Source organism: Rhea pennata, chromosome 11, assembly GCF_028389875.1.
Source record: "Rhea pennata isolate bPtePen1 chromosome 11, bPtePen1.pri, whole genome shotgun sequence".
In the NCBI taxonomy this organism is placed as follows: domain Eukaryota; kingdom Metazoa; phylum Chordata; class Aves; order Rheiformes; family Rheidae; genus Rhea; species Rhea pennata.
Genome location: NC_084673.1, coordinates 17828862 through 17848239, shown reverse-complemented (window position 1 = coordinate 17848239; position 19378 = coordinate 17828862). Strand labels below are relative to the sequence as shown.

The window sequence follows — 19378 nt, the reverse complement described above, 5'->3', positions numbered from 1 at the left end:
TTTTCTGCAGCTGGAACTGATTCATTAAGCTGGATCATTCATTTCAGTTATGTTTTTTCTACAATAGGATATGCTTTATTTTGGTAGTTATGTGGTGTGTTGCTTTTTCTTTAATGTAAGATGATAAAAACAGACTGTAGAAGGAGGAAAGCTGGGTCTCAGTAGTCCGCAACTTTTTAATACGTATTTCGTGATTTCTGCTTCGTAAGTGCATGGAATTCCAAAGAGTTCAATTTGAGCTGAATGCTACAGCTCAAGTCTAATAATTACATTTAATAGATCATTTAGAAATTACATAGGCTGAAACTGCCTGGTGATCTTCACTCATTCTGCCTATTCCCTTTAGAAAAAGGTAACTATAGTATGTATTATGTACCGACTCTTTCCTCCACCTCCATGATACAGTTGCTCTGTTTGTATTCAGTCCATATTCGGTTTGTATTCATGATAAAGAAAGGCAAGTGGATGAAGCCCATTTGGAGGTATATAAACAGAAATTCGGTACTGTGAAATGAGTTTGGTATCAGGTATTTTTGCTGTGATTATTGTTTCCCTCAGTTTTGAGTGCAGTAACCACATTTGTAGTATTCACAAAATCTCTATGAAATCATTTGCAGTATTTACTAAGAGTACATTTGTAAATAAGCGAGCGTTGGAGTTAGAATTTACACGTGTCAGGACAGAATGATTCTGAAGTTGTTATTCTGTTCTGAGCAAGGAATCCTGTGGATGTGGCTTCATAGACTATTAAAGTATGTTAAGTTTAAAAGCGCTGTTTTAAGTGTCAGTTCCTACTTCAGTCTAAAATCTGCAAATCAAGTATCTGGCCTGTAATTTTTGTACTATTGGCAGTACATGACTTAAGGGCAGATGCGTTCTTTTACAACGATGAGAATGGATTGCCTTAAGCTTTTTTCATCGGTTGGCTCAGTAAACTACATACTCTCCTTGTTTTCCCCATATATGTCTTTTGACTAAAACAGGATCATCCAGATGAGATAGGGAGACATTTACCAATGGATTTGGTTAACGTTCTCTGACCAGGACAAGGAGCAAGCAATGAGGGCAGTTTACTCTATGATGTTATGTTCAGTAGTATGACATGAAATCTCTCAGTGTAATAAAAATTTAGCCTTGTAAGTGAACTGAGCAAATACCAATCTAAATTTTGTTCTTTCAATTGTGATTTCAGTTCAGTGGAGATTTTTAATAAAACATTTATATGAATACATAAAATGCACATATATATACACGAAAATTGCATCTTTTAAAAGTACAGATATACTTAGGTTGTGTATATATTGACTACTAGCTTTATGTAGATAATAATTAGCTATATAAAATTTTATACTTCAAGAAAATATTATTAGCAGCCTCTTTATCTCAGTGATAGTTTGTAGCAACAAGTTTTAAGATGAACCAAGTTTAACTGCATTGGAGGAAAAAAAAAAGAAGGGAAAAATTCCCTTCTATCAGTTCTAAATTTACTTCCTAGCTGTTTTATTTAGTGATCTGCTGTACTTTTATTGTGGATGTAAATAGTTGTTTTCCTGTTGAGTTCATTAGCTTGTTTCTCTGTCATTTACATCTTAATTTTCTTGTCTGCAAGCTACACAATCTGTTTAGTGTCTCCTCATATAGTGGCTTTTCTATACCACTAGTCTAGTCACCTATCTGTAGAGTCTCTTCTCTTTTTCCTGAAGTATTCTGAAAAGAAGTGTCAAAAATAGAGCACGGGACTCCACATACATGCAGTGATGTAAAGCTATTTTGCATTTTACTTTCTATCTAGTTCTCTCTATTTTTGATACTGCTACGTTGTGGTAGTAGAGTTGTAGACAGACAAGAAGTTTTCATTGAGTCATTAGCAGCTATACACAGATCCATTTTCTGAGTACTTGCAGTTAATTTAGATCTCAGCAACCAACTTATGGTACCTTTTATTTGTCAACATGAATTTTGATCTGCTGATGAAAATTGCTGCCCTTTCGCATACCTCCGCAGGACCTTGCTAAATGTTCTCAGTCTTCTCATCTTTACAAATTCAGGTAAGATTGCATCAACCCGTATTTTAACCATTTTGGTGTTCATTCGCTTCCCCAGTCACATATAAATACGATAACCTCATTTCTGGAATAGAATCATGGGGTGCTCCAGAGCTGATACTTTGAAGTGATAAATTTACTGTATATATGTATGGAAAAAAATGGGTATGCCCTTTCAGGAGAGGACTGCTACCTCTGTGACTACACCTAGCAAACTCAGTCAGAATAACATAATGGAAATCAATTGAATTAATCTGAAATCATGCTGTTGTAACTGGGAAAAGAGATGGATCCTAAATTTACACCTAAATCTTTCAAATAAAGCCATCTGCTCAAAATTTTGGTCAGAACAGGTTTTAAGCCATCATCCTGGCAGTAAAAGGAAAATGAATGATTCTGTGAGGCATACAGCATTTTGTACATAAAAATGAAACAACCTTGAAAATCTATTGACTTTCCAGTAGGTTAATATTTTCTAGTAGGGGACGATAGCCTATAAATGTCAAAGTCTGAAAACAGATGAGTGTAAGTTCCTCTAAATTGCTATAAATTGCTGAAATTTGCTTTAATACTTCTTGAATGCATAACACAAAGTCTGATATTTGACCTTTCGGGGCTAAGTTTAATGGGAATCCGTGAACATATCCTGATACGTTTCTCAGTTTATAGAGACATTGTTGCACTCCCATCCCATCCCAAATTTTATAGTGCAGATGTGCTTATTAGTAAGTCAGTGAAAACCTTTTGAAAATCTATCCTTTGGACAATAATTTTCCCCCATTTTTTTTCCAGTTGTCAAATATCAAGTTCTGCTCAATATCAGAAATTTAAATACCTAGAGAAAGTTGCCCATCCATGTCTGATGGCAAAAGACATAAGCTGTGAAATTCTCCTAAGAAGCCCCCGACTTGTTGAACTTGCTTAGACCAATATGAGGAGACACTTGCCATCTTTGCGGTTCTGGCCCTGCTTTGGGAGTCCTTCTTTCTCGCTTCATTTTCACGGATATTCCACACTTTCATACTTTTATGTAGAAAGTCATTTTTTTTTTTTGCTGTAATTATTTTACCTTCTAAAACAGGTAGGAGTTTGCAGTAGGATTCATAACTGAACAAAGAATAATAATCAGTTTTCTTTCAAAAATCAAAATTTCTGAGAAGCTAGTGGGCTTGTTGTTCTTTCAATGTAATTATTGCAAGTTTTAGTTGAGGTATAATTATTGTTATATCTTAGAATGATTATTATAAAAGTAGCTTTGCCTAGTCTGGAAAGCAAACAGAAATAGCTGATAATGAGTTCTGAATAATTTAGAGTCAATTTTAAGAATGATAAAGCAAAGGCTCGCAACAGTGCATTCTCAAACTTTGCATCGCTTGAGGGGAAATTTGTATAAAATTCAGGGCTAAATTTATAGCCCTGAATTTGGAAAAGATGCAGAGAATTTTTTCCCTTGACACCAACTGAAATATATTTGCAGTCTTTGAACTCAAAACATTAATTATCTTTAATTAGTTAAAAGTATGGTGATAAATCTTTGAGTGTTTGTGAAAGATGTGTTCCTTTTTTGATATTCTTCTCTGTTTAGGTTTCTATTATTTAATTACAGGTCTTGATATGAAACTAATCATGCATGCGACCATATGAAGCTGGCATACTGACGAGATAAAATCATTAAGCAGTCATTACTATAAACTGATGTTGGCCTGTAATTTTTGCAGTTAACGGGGGAGTTGATGCTTGGTGAACAATCCAATTAAAACTGGCAACAAAAGACCTAAAATGTCAGCCAAATTGCTTTTTAATAGTCAACGCAGCCGTCACAAAACATAAACATTAAAGTCCCCATAGTAGCATAAAGCTTCATGGTGAAACAATTCTAGAAAATGAATAATAATTACAGCATCCTGAGAATTCTTTTAATAGATGTGCACTCATTAAAATACTTTGTTGGTTAGATTCATATGAAAAAGTATGTTTCCCTAGATACTTCTTTATGCATTTGTTTTGAAGGTTTTATTTGATATTTTATAGATGTAATTTCTAGTAATATTCAAAAATGCATGTCTTATTTACAAAGAGTTTAAATAGCTGTATACAGATAAGCTTTGAGTGAAAAGCACCTTAGAAATGTATTGTGAGGTGAACGGAGAACATGGTCGCAAAGAGCTCTTATAACCTATTGATGCTGTAAAATAATGTCAACTTTATTAATTTTGAATTGCACAAGATTTCTTTTGTAAGCTGAGCAAGAATTACAGGAGAAATTTTTCAGACCTTATTTCTTAAAGTTAACTAGCTAAATCAGCTTATGTGCAAATTGATTGGTACTTGATTAGGTACTCGGGCTCAGATCTTCAGGGATATTTAGGGAGCACCTAACCCTTAATAAAATCCAGAGTGGGGTTAAAGTCCTAAATAAACCTGAAAAACTGGGCCACAACCTCCACTTGAGTGGAAAGGTTTAGGTATATTGGTATTTCTGAAAACCTGCATGCTTGCTTATAAATGCCTAAACACACATTTGAGGGACTAACTTGAAAACTTGGGATTGTGCCTAGACTAGTGTGTTCATTTTTAGGTATTGCATTAGCTGTTTATTTGTTATTATTTTGTCTTTCCACAAAGGAGTTTCTGTACTTTAAAAAATATTTGTCTTGTTGTTCACTATCAGTTACACCTGTAACGTCCTTCCTCCAAGCAAGCTTAATGTGATAGGAGAAATGTCAATAATCCTAAAGAAAATGTTACCAACATCAATGGCAGTAACAGATCTCTTTGTAAAAGTATTTAGGTAATTTGAGGAATAAGTTGAGAAGGACAGGAACGTGTTAGCTACTCCTATGGGTAAGAGGCAGAAAGAGTTGGTCGGCTAATCCTGTGCTGAGGTGTGTGTGTATACCCTTTTAATAATGATTTAGTGTGTAGATACAACATAGAACTGCATTAAGCTTGAATTATCTGACAATTAGGTACAACCTCCTTCTTAAACAACAAAATACACCTCTAAAGGTTACCAAAAATAAATTGATGATAACTGTGCTGTAGCTAAGGTTTCCATGTTTGTGCTTGAAAAGCAAGGTAGCTCATGTCAGAAACAGATCTTCAAAAGGACAATATGTATTTTGAAACTGTAATTTGTCTTAAAGGATTCTTCTTTAATGAATCTGTCAAGTAAAGGAAAGTTTGCGATTTATATGTGAATGTTGGGCAGAGATTTACCCCCAACAGGTTACTATATAACCACAGGTAAATTCATGATTTTTGGGCAATAGTGCCTGTAGTCATATAACAGTCACTGGCATGTTTGCAAAAAGATATTCGTATCAAGTAATTCTGTGTCTGTATGAAATCTGTAAGAAAAACATTTGGAGTATTTCCCACTGAATAAAACAGAGACTTTTATTTTCTTACGTAAGCTATAACACTTTCTTCGGAGTGTTGTGAATGCAAGAACTAGTTCATATTTCTCCTGATATTTCCCCCACAGATATTTTTCTGAAAGGATTGTCTTAAAAGTGAAATAAATATCTGGGTGTGGAGACAAAATTACTGAATGATCTGGTAACACTTCCAGCTTCTATGTCTGTATGTGCTGTTGATCATAAAAATGGATCTAGCATTTAAATTTTGCACACAGCAGTCTGGAATTCAGAGAATTAGGTGTCCCACGCAAAGCTGTTGTGTATCCAGGTTGGAGAAATTGGACAGCAATTCATCCGTGAATCGGGGAAGTTCACGCTCTTTGTGAAATGAAGGTACAGCAGGGTTTGAGTGCTGCCAGCCAAGCGCTAGCGCTGCCTGCGCCTGCATGGATGGGGGTATTTGGGGATTTTGCCCGCAGCAGAGTCAGGAGCTGTGCAGGAGCACGTTCTCCAGGGCTTGAGTTTGACTCCTGATGTACCTGGCGAGTCTATAAACCTGAGCTAGGCCTTAGCATCTTTTCACATGTCTGCAGAGCCACGAAGTATTTTGTATTTATCAGAATACCAGTTGACAAAGTGAACTCTCCCATGGCTGAGCTCCACGTTGATTAGGATTTTATTCTTCAGTAAATGGATATACCTTGTATCACAGTCCCCACAGGTGAGAGGCATGTGATCAGATGGAAAGGGTCATGAGCCACCCCTGCGCGCTGAGCTGGAAGGTGCAGTCCGTGCCCCGATCTGGGCCTCTAACACAGCTTGCCCTCAAGCAGTTCTGATTCTGTAAAAATACTGCAAAGTAACAAGAACAAACATGCAGCACATCAGAGGAGGGCAGGCAAGGTTGTCAGCTGTTGCAGAATGGCTTGTTAGCAAAGTGACTTAGTATGTCCGTATTCATGTTTCCACTGAACTGCTGGGCTAAATACACTGTGTATTTCATCATGATTTATAGAGCTTAATTCCATTGCCTATAGATTCCTTTTAAAAGGCTCTCCCTACTAATGAATTTAATGATGGAAAGGCCAAAACCTGAATTTATATCATTTTGCTGAAGATTGTCAGTAACTGTGGAAATGTTAATATTTACAGCCATGCCTAGCTGCAACCTATTTTACCAGTCATAAATTGCTCTTTAATCAAAATCTGTTCACCTGTAAGGTCAGCAGCATTTGCTGCCAGGCTACGTGTAACTGGCTTTTGTAAACCTGGATGACAGGCTTACCATGTAAGCTATAATCTCTCTGTCTTTGTTCAGAGGTTTAGAATAGTAATTTACAGTCCCCTGCGAGTTGCCACTGATAGAAGTTACAGCCGATGATGTTGACTGAACCCACTGCTTGTAAGTAATGGCAGGAATTATGCATTCTCCTGAAATATCACCTAAGGTGGCTGGGAGCTGTCAGTCTCCCCTTCCACCCTATGAAAACCGCGTGACGTTAGTTGTACTAGCAGCTGCCTCATCTGCGAAACAAACTGCTGGAAGCTGGAGCTGGTTTTCCAGATCGCTCCCTCGGTCTCCCTTGTAATTGGACTGCCTCTCTGCTTCTCCGTCCCCGTTCTCCCCTTGACCTGTGGGACTCGGTCATCAATGGGCCTTGTAGTGATTTAAGAGAATGATCTTGATCTCTGTTTGAGAAAATCTGGTACTTGGATTCTAGTGCGTTGTTGTACCATCTGCAAGGAAGGAGATGGAAATGACTGAGTAGGATCTAATTTGGATTAGATCTAAAATGTGATTTGTTTTATTAATTGACGTGAATGTGAGCATTTCAGCATTTCACCTGAATGTGATAGATTTTCACATAAATATTGTATGTAGAGTGAATTGGTATTTAACAGCTATATGAACAAATAATGCAAAGCAAAGCTATAATTCAGACAATTCAGCAGAATAAAAACACCTCTGGAGCTCTAGTCATTCGCTCCCCTTTGGTAATGTTTAATTTATATGAACAAGCATCTGTGTGATTATATTGTCAGGTGCTACTGCATGGTAACATTTAAAACTTGCATCTTATCCATGGTACACAGTGTTATAACCCAAAAGTCATTTCTGGTTACAAACTACAGCACAGAGTGTGGCATCTTACAGTGCAGTGTTTATGTCCAAAATTATTCTACTTCAGCAATCAGACTCCCAAGTTAAAACACTGAATGATGGAGTTAATTAAGGAGGAGTAGTGCTATCGTAGCACTAATGGTCTACAGATATAAGTGCCTCTAAGTGAGGCAAAGTTTGTCAGGAAAGGTAGGTAATGTCTTTTATTGCACCAGCTGATACAGCTGGAAAAGAAATAGATAAGCTTTGGGCACATAAACCCTTCTTTTGTTTTGAGTGTACTAGCACTTCTGTCATCATAAAAAGCAAAACCACCACCACCACCTCCACACACGTAAAGAAATAAATAAGTCTTTTTTCCAAGAATTCTACAAAGTAAAAATTGACAAGCTAAGTACATGGTAGACAAAGAAGACAGATGCCAGAATCTTTTGAATCTTAAAAGGCAGAATATTATTAAACACATCCAATCAGCAAAGTCAGAAACGGCTGCCGTGTGATAGCTCCCTAGTGATAAATCACTGCCTTTCCATCTCTAATGAGTTCTAGCTTCCGTTCTTTTGCCTGAAAAATTCCCCCACCTCTTTCTGCAGCTGAGTAAAGAAACAGTTTGCTTGCAGAGATACTTCTGAGGTAGCTAATTTTTATTTTCCAAAAATGCATTATCTCTGATATTTTTTCACTTTCAGCATTCAGCTAATGATGGGCTGATAGCATCATGTTTGAAGTCTTACCAGAAATAGAGCCCAGCCGTGTTACCGTTCTGCCATGCAACAGTAATGACCCAAATACAGAAGTCCTGATGATGAAAATTGCTAATGCTCTATGTTGATAGCAGTCGTAAGGCATTCATATTTAATATCAGTTTCATATGCAGATAATTTCCAGGTCTGTTCATGCTGTTTGAATTGCGTAGTTTCTAGTATATTTTAAGATTAAGCAATCCATTTCAAAATTTCATGTTAACCTTGTCAAAATTTTTACATGTATCTATTAGAAGTAGAATGAAAATGTAAATTAAAATAATGAGGTAATGCTAGGATCATACTAATTTATATTAAAAAATACGGCATCTAGGTGGATATTTAGCCATATAGTGCAGTATTTCACAGGACATTGTACTAAACAGAATTAAAGAAACAGAAAATATTTATTTCTGATGATACTCCCAGCATTCTGTTTTACCCTGGTGTTCAAAGCTGGATAATTACATTTTCATAAAGTTTGCTAGAATGTGCCCCATTATGAGTCTGTAAAAATTATAGTCACTTAGGTCTTACAGTACAAGATTTAACTCTTTTATTAATGTAAGAATGGAAGGGTTGGATGCAGTTCATGAGGAAGAAGCCCTTGCTATCCTGATGTCTACAGAAAAGATTTTTTTTTCATACATAGTTAGACCATACAACAGTCAACATAAATATTTCTTGTGCTTTTAAGAGAGAATTAAATCTCCATCATCTTTAATTTGTAAGTATGGCTAAACTTTAACATATTGAAGGAAAGCGCAGCAGAAATAAGTTTCTGTTACCATTAAGAAATTGTTAGAATTCTTATTTTACCAAATCTGTTTGTGTTAAAATGACCCACAAAAGAGAAGTTAGAAGCTGTTAACATGTGCCATATAATTGTAAGAGATTCAGATGAATTGAACATATGTGTTACTAAGAATGTAAAAGAAACAATTTGGACTGAACACACTGGTCTGAAAATTCAAGCATCGTAAATCACGAGTTTGACATCATTACGTTATTGTATTGCAAATCCAACTGTCAATATTCTTCTGTGCTTTGACACGTGAAAATGGATGGTCTAAGACCTCTGTTAATTTCTCTTCAGAGCTGCTGTATTTTCAGCAAAGCCTGAATAATGATACAGGGGATTCAATCTACCATTAGAATGGTGATATGGTAGGGAATTATAAACTTGCCTTTTTAAGGGTGCATCTGTACTGATAAATAAAAGGCCCAGAGCTCCTTGATCATCTGCAAGGCTTAATTTTTCCCTCTTTCTCTTGATGTGGTCTGGAGCATCCCGGGCAGCTCCCCAAGGCAGATCTGCTGCAGGGGCTGGCTCTCAGCCCCACGGGCAGGAGCCTGTGCGGCGTGTGGGGGAGTAACATTGGTCCCTGGAGGTCTAGATCTCTTTTACTTAGCATCACAGATGTAAACTTCTAATCCTTATGACCTTTAGTTTATAAGCTTTCATTGCATTATAATCTTTATCTTGCATAAAACAGTGTATTTTGTAGAGTTCTTTAGAGATGTTTAATATTTTATATTCTAGATGATTTACCGTGTAGTAAGACATGGAAAAAAGTTATGTACAGCAAAAAAATGCAATATCGTAGTGGTCTGACAAAGTTCCGGAAGCAAAGAATTTTGCAACTAATGTAGGCTGACTACAAGTTGAGCTTTATCAGAAGGTGTAAGTGTAGAATATATTACTTAAAACACAATGTAAATTTATACGTTAACAGAGAATCTCATACACAATTCTCTTTCATATTCACCTTTTCTCAAAATATGCAAAATACGCAAAAAAATAGAAGGAATTCAGAGATAGGCAATAAATAATTAGAGACTTAATAATGTCATAGGGAGAAGCATAAAAAACATTTTAAGTCTGAAGATACAGTCTCATGGAATCAGAATGGAAGGAAAGGGTGTGAGGATTCACAAGATCAGTAAATGTATTAACATGTAGCAGAGCCAGCATTCTGCAACTGTCAACACCGGCATTTAATTCCTACTTTGTCGTCTTGGACCCTCAGCATAAATCTCATTGTAAGATTGAGAATTTTAGTATATGCTTTTTAGTTCTACCCCTAAGTATTCAGATTTTTTGTCTTCCCTGCATTGAGTCTTTTCCAGTTCTTCAATGCCCATTTATATAAATTGGGCACAATGCTCTGGGCATAATCTTTATATTCTCTTAAATAGTATCAGACGCATTGTTCTGTGTGATGCTGTCTTCGTAGCTTCTGTTTTCATAAATAAGATTATGCTCATTCATCTCTGCTTGATAAAATATTACAGATTGCTTTGAAACTGTGTTATACCTATAGAACTTTTGAATAGAAACCTAGACTAAACTCTCTGAACATATGTTACTGTTTAGTTCATTAAATAGTGGATTGCAGGCTAATTCATATGCAGCTGAGACACATCTAGTAAAAAGCATACAAATGGTGAACTTAGGAACTGAAAAAATTTAAATGTCTCAAAAACAACACAGGTTAAATGCAGACCTTTTAAAATTCATTACTTTTAATATATTCTCTCTGATATATTTCACTTAGATTATAGTCTTCTCAGTAAATGATGAAAAAGTTCAATTACCCCTTTTTATTTAGTGGTTCCAAAGAGTATACTTCACAACTGTTACAAAAATGGCTTAACAAAAGGCCTGATTTATTTTCAAAAATAATTTTTAATCAGGAGCTAAGTAGTGGGTAAAGCCTTATGTTTCATCTTTGTCTATAGAAATTCAGCAACGTGTTTGTGATCACAAAGGCAATTTAGCCTGTTTCTTAAGGAAAATGAGGTTATGTCAATGCTCTTGGTGTCCATTGATCTGTGGCTCCAGTAACTATTGAGCAGAACGGTGATACCCAACCAAACAGAGTTATGGAAGTTTCTAAGATAATTTACTTTCCACTTTCTGAAAAGCAGAGGCCCAGTAGAAAAGAAATCTGATTTATTGTGTTCCCAGAAGGAAAATACCCCGGTGGTTATTGCTCAGCAGCAGAAGAGGAGCTGGGCAGGTCTGTGCTACATAACTGTAGGAACCAACCCCAGCATTCACCTGCCAGGGGCACACTATGCTCAGCATCAAAACAAGGGCAATCCAAAAGGGTGAGTCAGAGCCAGGAAAAAAAAGAAAGGTTCAGGTCAAAACCAGAACTCCTCCCTTCAGTCTCTGAAGAAAGGAGAACAAGTAGAAATCCTTCAGACTAGCAGAATGTCAAGGAGAGTTTTTCTTTTTAATAACTAGCATTCTCACTTTTAGAGCACAGGGAGTTTGGGATATATCTCAAAATAAAAAGCTGAACAAATTAACATTGCTATTTAAGAATGAGGAAAGCCCCAAATAAAGCAGTTGGTAAGCTGTGTAAGTGGATTTTGTGGGTTGGATGGGGAGTTTATTAGTGAGAATAAAACAAATTCAAAATGGAACGAAGAGATGCAAAACAAGCAGAATATCATAGAGATCTCCGGAGAACATCATGTTTCTAGATGTGCTTTGCTGAGATAAGAGAACTCTGTAAAAATAGCAAATTCTTATGGAAAAGAACTTAGTTTCTAAAAAGGCCGTTCTCTCTGTAAAAGATGGGGCTAGACAGCCTGGTGGGGGACTGTCTCCCTTCACGTGACACTGGTCATGAGGCCAAAGAGGGTGTCTGCTGGTTTGGATGGCCTTCACTTCAGAATCTGATCTGATAAATGAATTACTGCAAATGAGAAGTTTTAGCTGAAATCAAGTTCATGTTTTTCGATGAAGGGAAACTGTTGACATGTCAATAAACGCATCAGAAATCAATGCTGTATTTGCATTTCATATGTAGACTTTCTGATCCAAGAAATTAAATAAAACCTGAACATTACTCTATCAGCAGCCATTAAAAATAAAAACAAATATTGCCATGGATAGATAGCATTATGTAGAACAATAGCAGCAGGATAAAAATTCATAACTAAGCTGATTTCCATATCACTCCCATATACTCCACATACTTGTTGGCTTTAGACAAGTTATCATGCATAATTTTGCTTTTTAGATATTTAAATGATTTTGCACGACGTTCTTTTATGGAGTCTGCTGTTCATTCAGAGATCTGAGGAATCATCAGTATGTAGATTTAGATACAATGCTGTTTTATCACAAGCAACATTTTTTTTTATGGAATAAAAATAAAGTTAATGAGAGGTAGACTTAGTTTCAAGCAAAATAAAAATAACTTTGCTAAATTAGAAACCGTCTGTAAAAGCTAATTAGAAACTCAGAGCAGATTCTCAGCTCAGTGAATTTACAGCGGTTCATTGAAGTGAAGGTTGATGAGGAAGATCTGTTTTTAAAGCAGTAAAATGCCGTGGGCTCTGATGCACGGCGGGGTGATGGGGAAGGTGGAATCCCCACCAGCTGGGAGGCGGGAGCAGCCCTGGCAGGTGAGGCGCCCTGCTGAGCAGCGGTGTTTTATGGAATACGGCGTCCCGTATTCCGGTAACTTTAGCCTGTTGCATGGAAGAATCTAAATAACCTGTCAGATAATGGTGTGCTGTCAGCGGGATAGGCGGAGAAAGGAGCTAAAAAATGCGCTGCTAACAGATCATGCCGTTCTTCCCGTGCACCTGCAGTCACCTCGACCGCTCCGCGTTTGCCCCTTAGCTCTAGAAGTACCTGCTAGAATCTCCCTGTCCTGGCAAAGATCAGTTAAATCATTATATTCGAGCTGACAGGACAGTGACGCAGCTATTAAAATTGTTTGTCATGCAAATTATGGGATGTATACTAATCTGGCAGATTTTCTGTAGGGTGGAAATAGGTTTGATACCACCAATAGGGGGGAAAGTCGTTGATCAAATACTTGAGGATGCTGGGCATCAAGTATTACGTCCAAAATTTTGGTAGCTTTCGAAAATAGCAGGATGCAGGATTTACTGAGATTAATTATTGTATGAAAGTGCCTTGGCGGATTATTTCAGAGCTCTGGACTGTTGACTGCAGTGATTTAATTTACTGAGGTCTCCCATTTTCTAATACGCTTAGAAATGCTTTTCTGGTATATGCAAACTAATATTACAGTGTAAACCTTAATGCAAGCGTAAGAATGCTGCCTTGATAAAAGATCAATGAAATTTAAAAGGATTAAGGCTGGGCCAAATCCGTGACAGCTTTGCTGACCGCAGCGCGGAAGCGCTTACGCTGGGGGCCGAGCGGCGGCGGTCGCTGGGCGGGAGGCCCCACGGCGGGAAGGGGCCCGGCTGCCCTTGGGGCAAATTCAGCTGCGCTTTCGGCGCCGCGGAAAGCTGCCGTCCTCCTTCCCGAGGAAATCGCTGCCGTAAGGGAAGGGCGCAAGAGGAACGCGCTGGGCAAAGCTCCGCTGGGGTGCCCTTGCCCTCGCCTTCGCAGGGCGCCCGGGTGGTTTCCTTAGCTGCGTCCTTCGAAAGGGTCCAAAATTACCTCTCAGTAACTCGGTGGCTTCTAAAAGACAAGATTTAGGGACTGGAAGAGTTTCAGGTTAATAGCTTCACAGTTCACTCACTCTGGCGGCAATTTTTATTCAGCATCGTTCGCAAAGTACTTCTTATCTTGCCTTTCCAAAGGAATTTCTTGCCTCAGTTCTCCATAACTTCACTCCTCGCTGTACTGCGAGGCTCCGGAGACTCTTGGTGGGGAGTGGAGCAAGCAGGCTTTTACCGCCCCTCCAAAACGCCGCTCCTGCGCCTTCCTGCCGCAGCCCAGCGTGCGCCAAGGCGGAGGCGCCCGACGCCGCCGGCGGCTGCCCCGGCCGCGGCTGGCGCCGGCCCCCACGCGGCTCCAGGGCCGCCTGCCGCCGCCGCGCCGCTCCCCAGGCGGCTGGACAGCCAGTGCGCCGCGTAGTCTGACCTGACAAATCCGGTAGGATAGCGGTAGGCACGCGTTAACCTCGTCTGGTGCAGGATGCTCGTGGTTTTGCAAAAGGGATTGCTGAATTATTTTCTCTCTTGAAGCGCAAGATTTTTGTTCTTGTGGTGTGTCTGTTTCTTTCACAGCTGTTCTTAAATGAGATTTATACCTGATGAAATCAGTTGCTATCTGTGCTGTAATTCAATGTCAGCTTGATTTATTTGTCCTTTATCCTAAAAAAAATCCTCTGACAAATTACGTGAATGCTCTGTTGTCTTCTTTTTACTTTTTTTAATTGACCTGAACTACAGTGCCAGAGTATGTGTAATAATCTTTATTCTGTATATAATGTTCTTTATTACATTAGAGTACTTTAAGTTATTTTGCAAGTTGCAGTAATGTTCTACAGCCACCCCAGTCAACAGCGCGATCGGTCGTGCAGCGCTTCAGTGCGGTGGAGCGTGGCATCGCGCCCGCCTGCTCTCTCCGGAAATGACGCGTGGCCGCGGGTTTCTGTGTCGTTTCAGACGTGCCAGGTAGCCCCCACAACCAGTTCACGTTCAGGCCGCTGCCGCCGCCGCCGCCACCGCCGCACGCCTGCACCTGCAGCCGCAAGCCGCCGCCGCCGCCGGGCGACTCTCTGCAGCGGAGGTCGATGACGACCCGCAGCCAGCCCAGCCCCGCGGCCCCCGCCAGCACCCAGGAGTCCGTGCATCTCCACAACAGCTGGGTCCTGAACAGCAACATACCCCTGGAAACCAGGTATCGGCCTGCCCCGGCTGCCCGACACCTCTGAAACGTTAAACAAAATTTGGGGCGGAGGCCTCGCGTTGACTTGAGAAGGTTACAGGGCATCGCCGATGGGTCGGTCAGGCCCTGCTGAAGCGTCTTGATCTGAGGCCATGTTGTTGTGCGCTGTGTTTGGTTCATCTAGATCATTAACGCTCGCAAAAGCGTGTTTTGTAAAGTTTGGGGAGAGATTGGTTTCTTTAAGGTGTGCGCATTACACGGCTGTCTTAGGTTTGGGTTGTGTGCAGGCAAGATTGGTGCTTGCATGCTTGCGCCACCACCCCACCTTCGCCCAGGGACGTTCTGCACAAGCAGTAAGCAGCGAACGGGAAGGTTGGTTTCACGTGCTCTGGCCACGCTGGAGTCGGTTCAGACTCTGGCATCCTGGGGATAAAAGATGTGAAATAATACTCAAGTAAGGGGGAAAGTAAAGGGGGAAATAATACTCAAGTATTATTTTCCTCTGTCTTTGTTTAAACGTGTTAATGCATAGATGCGCAAAGTGCCGTAATTGTGTGGTAATACAGAAATGATACAGGCCAAAGGTGTGTGCTAAACATGAAAAGCCTTACTTTGGGGAGCAGAGCACGGAGGGGGCAACTTCAGAAGCAGCCACAAAATACAAACGCAAATAATCTACTTTGGAAAATAATGGCAAGGAGATACATTCTGTATTCAGAAAACTTGCGATTCGGTACCCAGAAATCGGCATGCAGAGGTGCGTGCTCAGCTTCCTCTGACTTTCTGGCCATAAGCTTCTTTGTTCCTGGTAAGTATTAGCTAGTTTGATGGTCTTTATATACCATTGTGTTTGCTGACTTGATGCATGTAACAGGCCTTTGATTTTATACAGCTTTTCTCTTCCTTTTAGAATCATTGTGACTGTAGCACCAAGAAGGTCTGACTAGGGTTTCCTTGGGTTTTGACATTCTACAATGTAAGAATCACGGGACTTTCTGAAAGATACCTGGTGATACTCAGATGAGCTGACGTTGGACTAATCTGACCTAGAGAATATAATGTAATATGCATACTAATGTGGGTTTATACATACATACATATATACATATATATATATATATATATATATATGTATATATATCCAATTGCCAGTTACTGCAATTATTTAATCACTGAGAGCCTTTTGATTTTATTACATAATTTAATTTTAGTATAAGTTTTTAAACATATAACTGCTGCTAAACAGAACTCTCATGTAGAATAGGTCTGTTTTGAAAGGCTGTGAAACTGGAATTGAAGAATGAGCTGATTCGTTCTGAAGTAAAACTTTTCTTTTTTGTCTTAAGGATATCTGCTTGAAATACCACAAAAGAATCAAGGAGCAAAGATAGCTTTTCTCCCAAATAAATATATACAAAATTTTAGTCCCTCTAGTCCCTCAATCCGTGTTTTTTCAAAGTTATATCAAATAGAAAAACTGAAAGCAATTTTATAATTGCTTCTATTTGAAATTCGTGTTTAAGTACGTTTATCCGTATTTCAGAATATAATTTTGTCATTTAAGATTGAATCAAAATAGGGAACATTTAGCTTTTTGGAGATGAGAACTTGAGGGGAAAAAAGTGATAATAAAATAACAGTGAAGAAATGCACACTGACAACTATAAAAAATAAAAATTTCCAGTGCTCACTCATCAGTAAGTATCAGTTAAATTCAATTATTTCTTAAACAATTTTTTTTAAAAACTCTCAATATTCCATAAATTGTTAGAGTCAGAGTTCCTGTTTACATAATTTGTATAATGATAATCTCTCTCATTTCTATAACAGGCCTGTTTATCTATACCTTCCGCTGCATCTGAACCTGACCTGTAGGCATTATGGAGCCATTGAGTCCTTTTTGGTTCTCCTCGGTGAACGCTTAGGTAGATCTTCTGCAGCCCTTCTCCATCTCTGTTTGGTATTTTCAGCCCTCCTTGTTGGGGGAAATACTTTATGGATTTCGGTTTGGTTTGTAAGCTCTTCCATTTTTCTGGCTTATTATTTTTACAAATTAGAATCTCCACATGAAGGATGTCATCTAGATATATACATATACGTACCTGTAGGATTGGATCATGGTGAAAGGGCAACACAGTAGATTAGGAATCTAAACCGGAGAACATGTTGTGGGCTGCTCTTCAGTGATTCCCAAAGTCTGGGAGTTTTCCGCTTTCCTAACCTTCGATGGCTGTTGTGGCTGATCCTGTGCACACGCTGGTAGCTAGCTGCAGCCTCTCATGAAGCTGGCTGAAAGGCTATATAATCTTAAAGCAGAATCTGCAGAACTGTTCTCCAAGGTGTATCTGCAGTTTATACAGGGACAAGTGATGTAGCAGGGGAACACTGTAATGAAAAATGTTTGTGGTCACCACTTCCCAGGAGTCTAGAGCACAGAACACAATCTTGGGGGGGGGGGGGAGAAAGAAAAAAAAGAAAAAGCAGTTGGAACTTTTTTCCTCCTTTAGCAGGGAATGATTCAGATGGAATTGAAAACGTCATTTTGGCCTAATATCTAGATTCTCTTCCCTTTCTCCTCCGTTAATGTTCAGCTCTCCATTAAAAATAATCCTGCAAAAGAAATGGAAACATGTCAATGGCAGCTGTATTTCTGTGCTAAATCTTTAATAGTACAAAATCTACCTAATATATATGTACCTAATATGTATAAGCAGATTTTATTTTTTTTAATTTGGAACATTTGCAATCGAAAAGAAGATTTAGAGACAGTAATTTATTCCCTACTGTAATAACTGGACAAAAATCACAGTGCACATGTTCAGCCTTTTTATCCAGCAGAATCTCCAGTTAATCCATAAACAGCGCACGTGTTTGCAGTTTAGCTATCGCCATGTAATATGAGAGAATTTTCAGACAGGAAGAGATTTCCTAGAACTAATCATGTGACTGCAAGTCCCGTTTGCTCTGGATAATCAGAAACGAAGCAAATTTATGAGTCAGCTTGTAACAGTAATGTGTCACATTTACATAAAGAAAATTCTGTAGTTCTGAAAATATATTTCACATTCTGATTAGAAATCTATTCTTATATAATTGTGCTTTGAAAACACATTAGACTGAAAAGGGGTGTAGTAGAGACTTATACAGAGATAGCGCGTTCCAGAAGCTTTTCTGTGGAGAGGAACTTTATAGAAGAGGGCTGGTCAGAATTTCTGCAGGTGCTCTGTGCTTCATCGAAAGGTGTTGCATGCATGGACTAGTCCACGAAACGCTCTCGCCAGGACCCAACCTGCTATCCCAACTTTTTAATGCGTAGACTAAATGAGAAAGGTGACATGACTTGTTCAGGTTCACAGCAGCTTCTGGCAAAGCCAAAAAATGGAATCTAGATCTTCGTCCCTGTCAGGGCCAGTTCTCTGCTTCTGGCTGTTGCTCTAAGAGCCCAAATGAAAACGGGGAGTAGGAACACCTTGACAGCTTTGGAGGATGAGATGTAGAATAGTCCTTGATGAAGAACTGGAGAAAACCCGTACCTGTAGGAAACGTGACAGCTTAACCTGCCAGCTGACCGTGCTGCAGCCTTCAGGGCTGTAACGTGCCTCTGAATGCAAATGTGTGCTCTGCCTGTATGCTTGTGCCTGCAGGACTGAAAACAACTTGTTCATTATTAAAATGACTTAGGAACATGCAGTAATTTTGTTGTGTCATAAAGAAAATTATTTGTATGTATTGCCAGCAAAAAGACTGCAGGGTTCTCTCATATCACATAAAAACACAGGAAACATCGATTCTCTTTTTTAGCAGCATAATGTTATTGGGCTCTTACATAAATTGATTTTTTTCTTCTCCCCCAGAATAAAGTACTTGTAACCTATTGCCTATTCCCTTCCTTTCCACTAAAATAATTGTTCTTTGGGTTTCATACATACTTTGCTCTAATGTTTCAAATCTTATGATTTACACTGTTATACATTGTCATTATCTCTGACAGCCTCATTTGAACATGGCTTACTGCTTCTTCTGGAGTGTGTTTTAAACCCTGACAATTCAGAGGAGCGTGTTTTTCATTTTCTCCGTTCCCTGTTAGTTGACTCAGTGTTTGTTTACATATCGGATACTTCGTTTCTTTATGGTACATGCTATTTTTTTTTCATTTCAGTCTATTTCCAAAATACAAAGAAAAAAAAGATTTTAAATATGTATTTCAGTTGATAGTATTTATGACCCTCCCTGTATTATGCTACAGTTTATTCTCATGGATAAACCAGTGGACATGCTTATTTTGAATACAGTTTGGCATTTAGACTCCCTGAGCATTAGGTGCCTGTTACTTTGTGATGTTTAAATTCTCTGTCAAAACATCAAAACTTACCTAATTCCGATTTTGTTTCAAAGTGTGTATTTTTAGTCCTGTGTTTTGTGCTTCAGTGTTTTACACATTTGCTTGTTCCTTCCATTTTTAAGTCAAATTTCTTTCTCGTTCCTATAAC

The 19378-nt window shown here is 38.8% G+C and overlaps 1 protein-coding gene across 1 annotated transcript in view; it reads left to right on the top strand.

The window, feature by feature from the left end:
* The window catches only part of TENM1 (teneurin transmembrane protein 1), a 311517-nt gene that overhangs the window by 141503 nt on the left and 150636 nt on the right, over positions 1-19378 (top strand). Inside the window, exon 4 of the mRNA XM_062584304.1 lies at positions 14666-14900. Coding sequence (XP_062440288.1) covers positions 14666-14900 — 235 coding nt within the window. The remainder of the gene's footprint in view (positions 1-14665; positions 14901-19378) is intronic.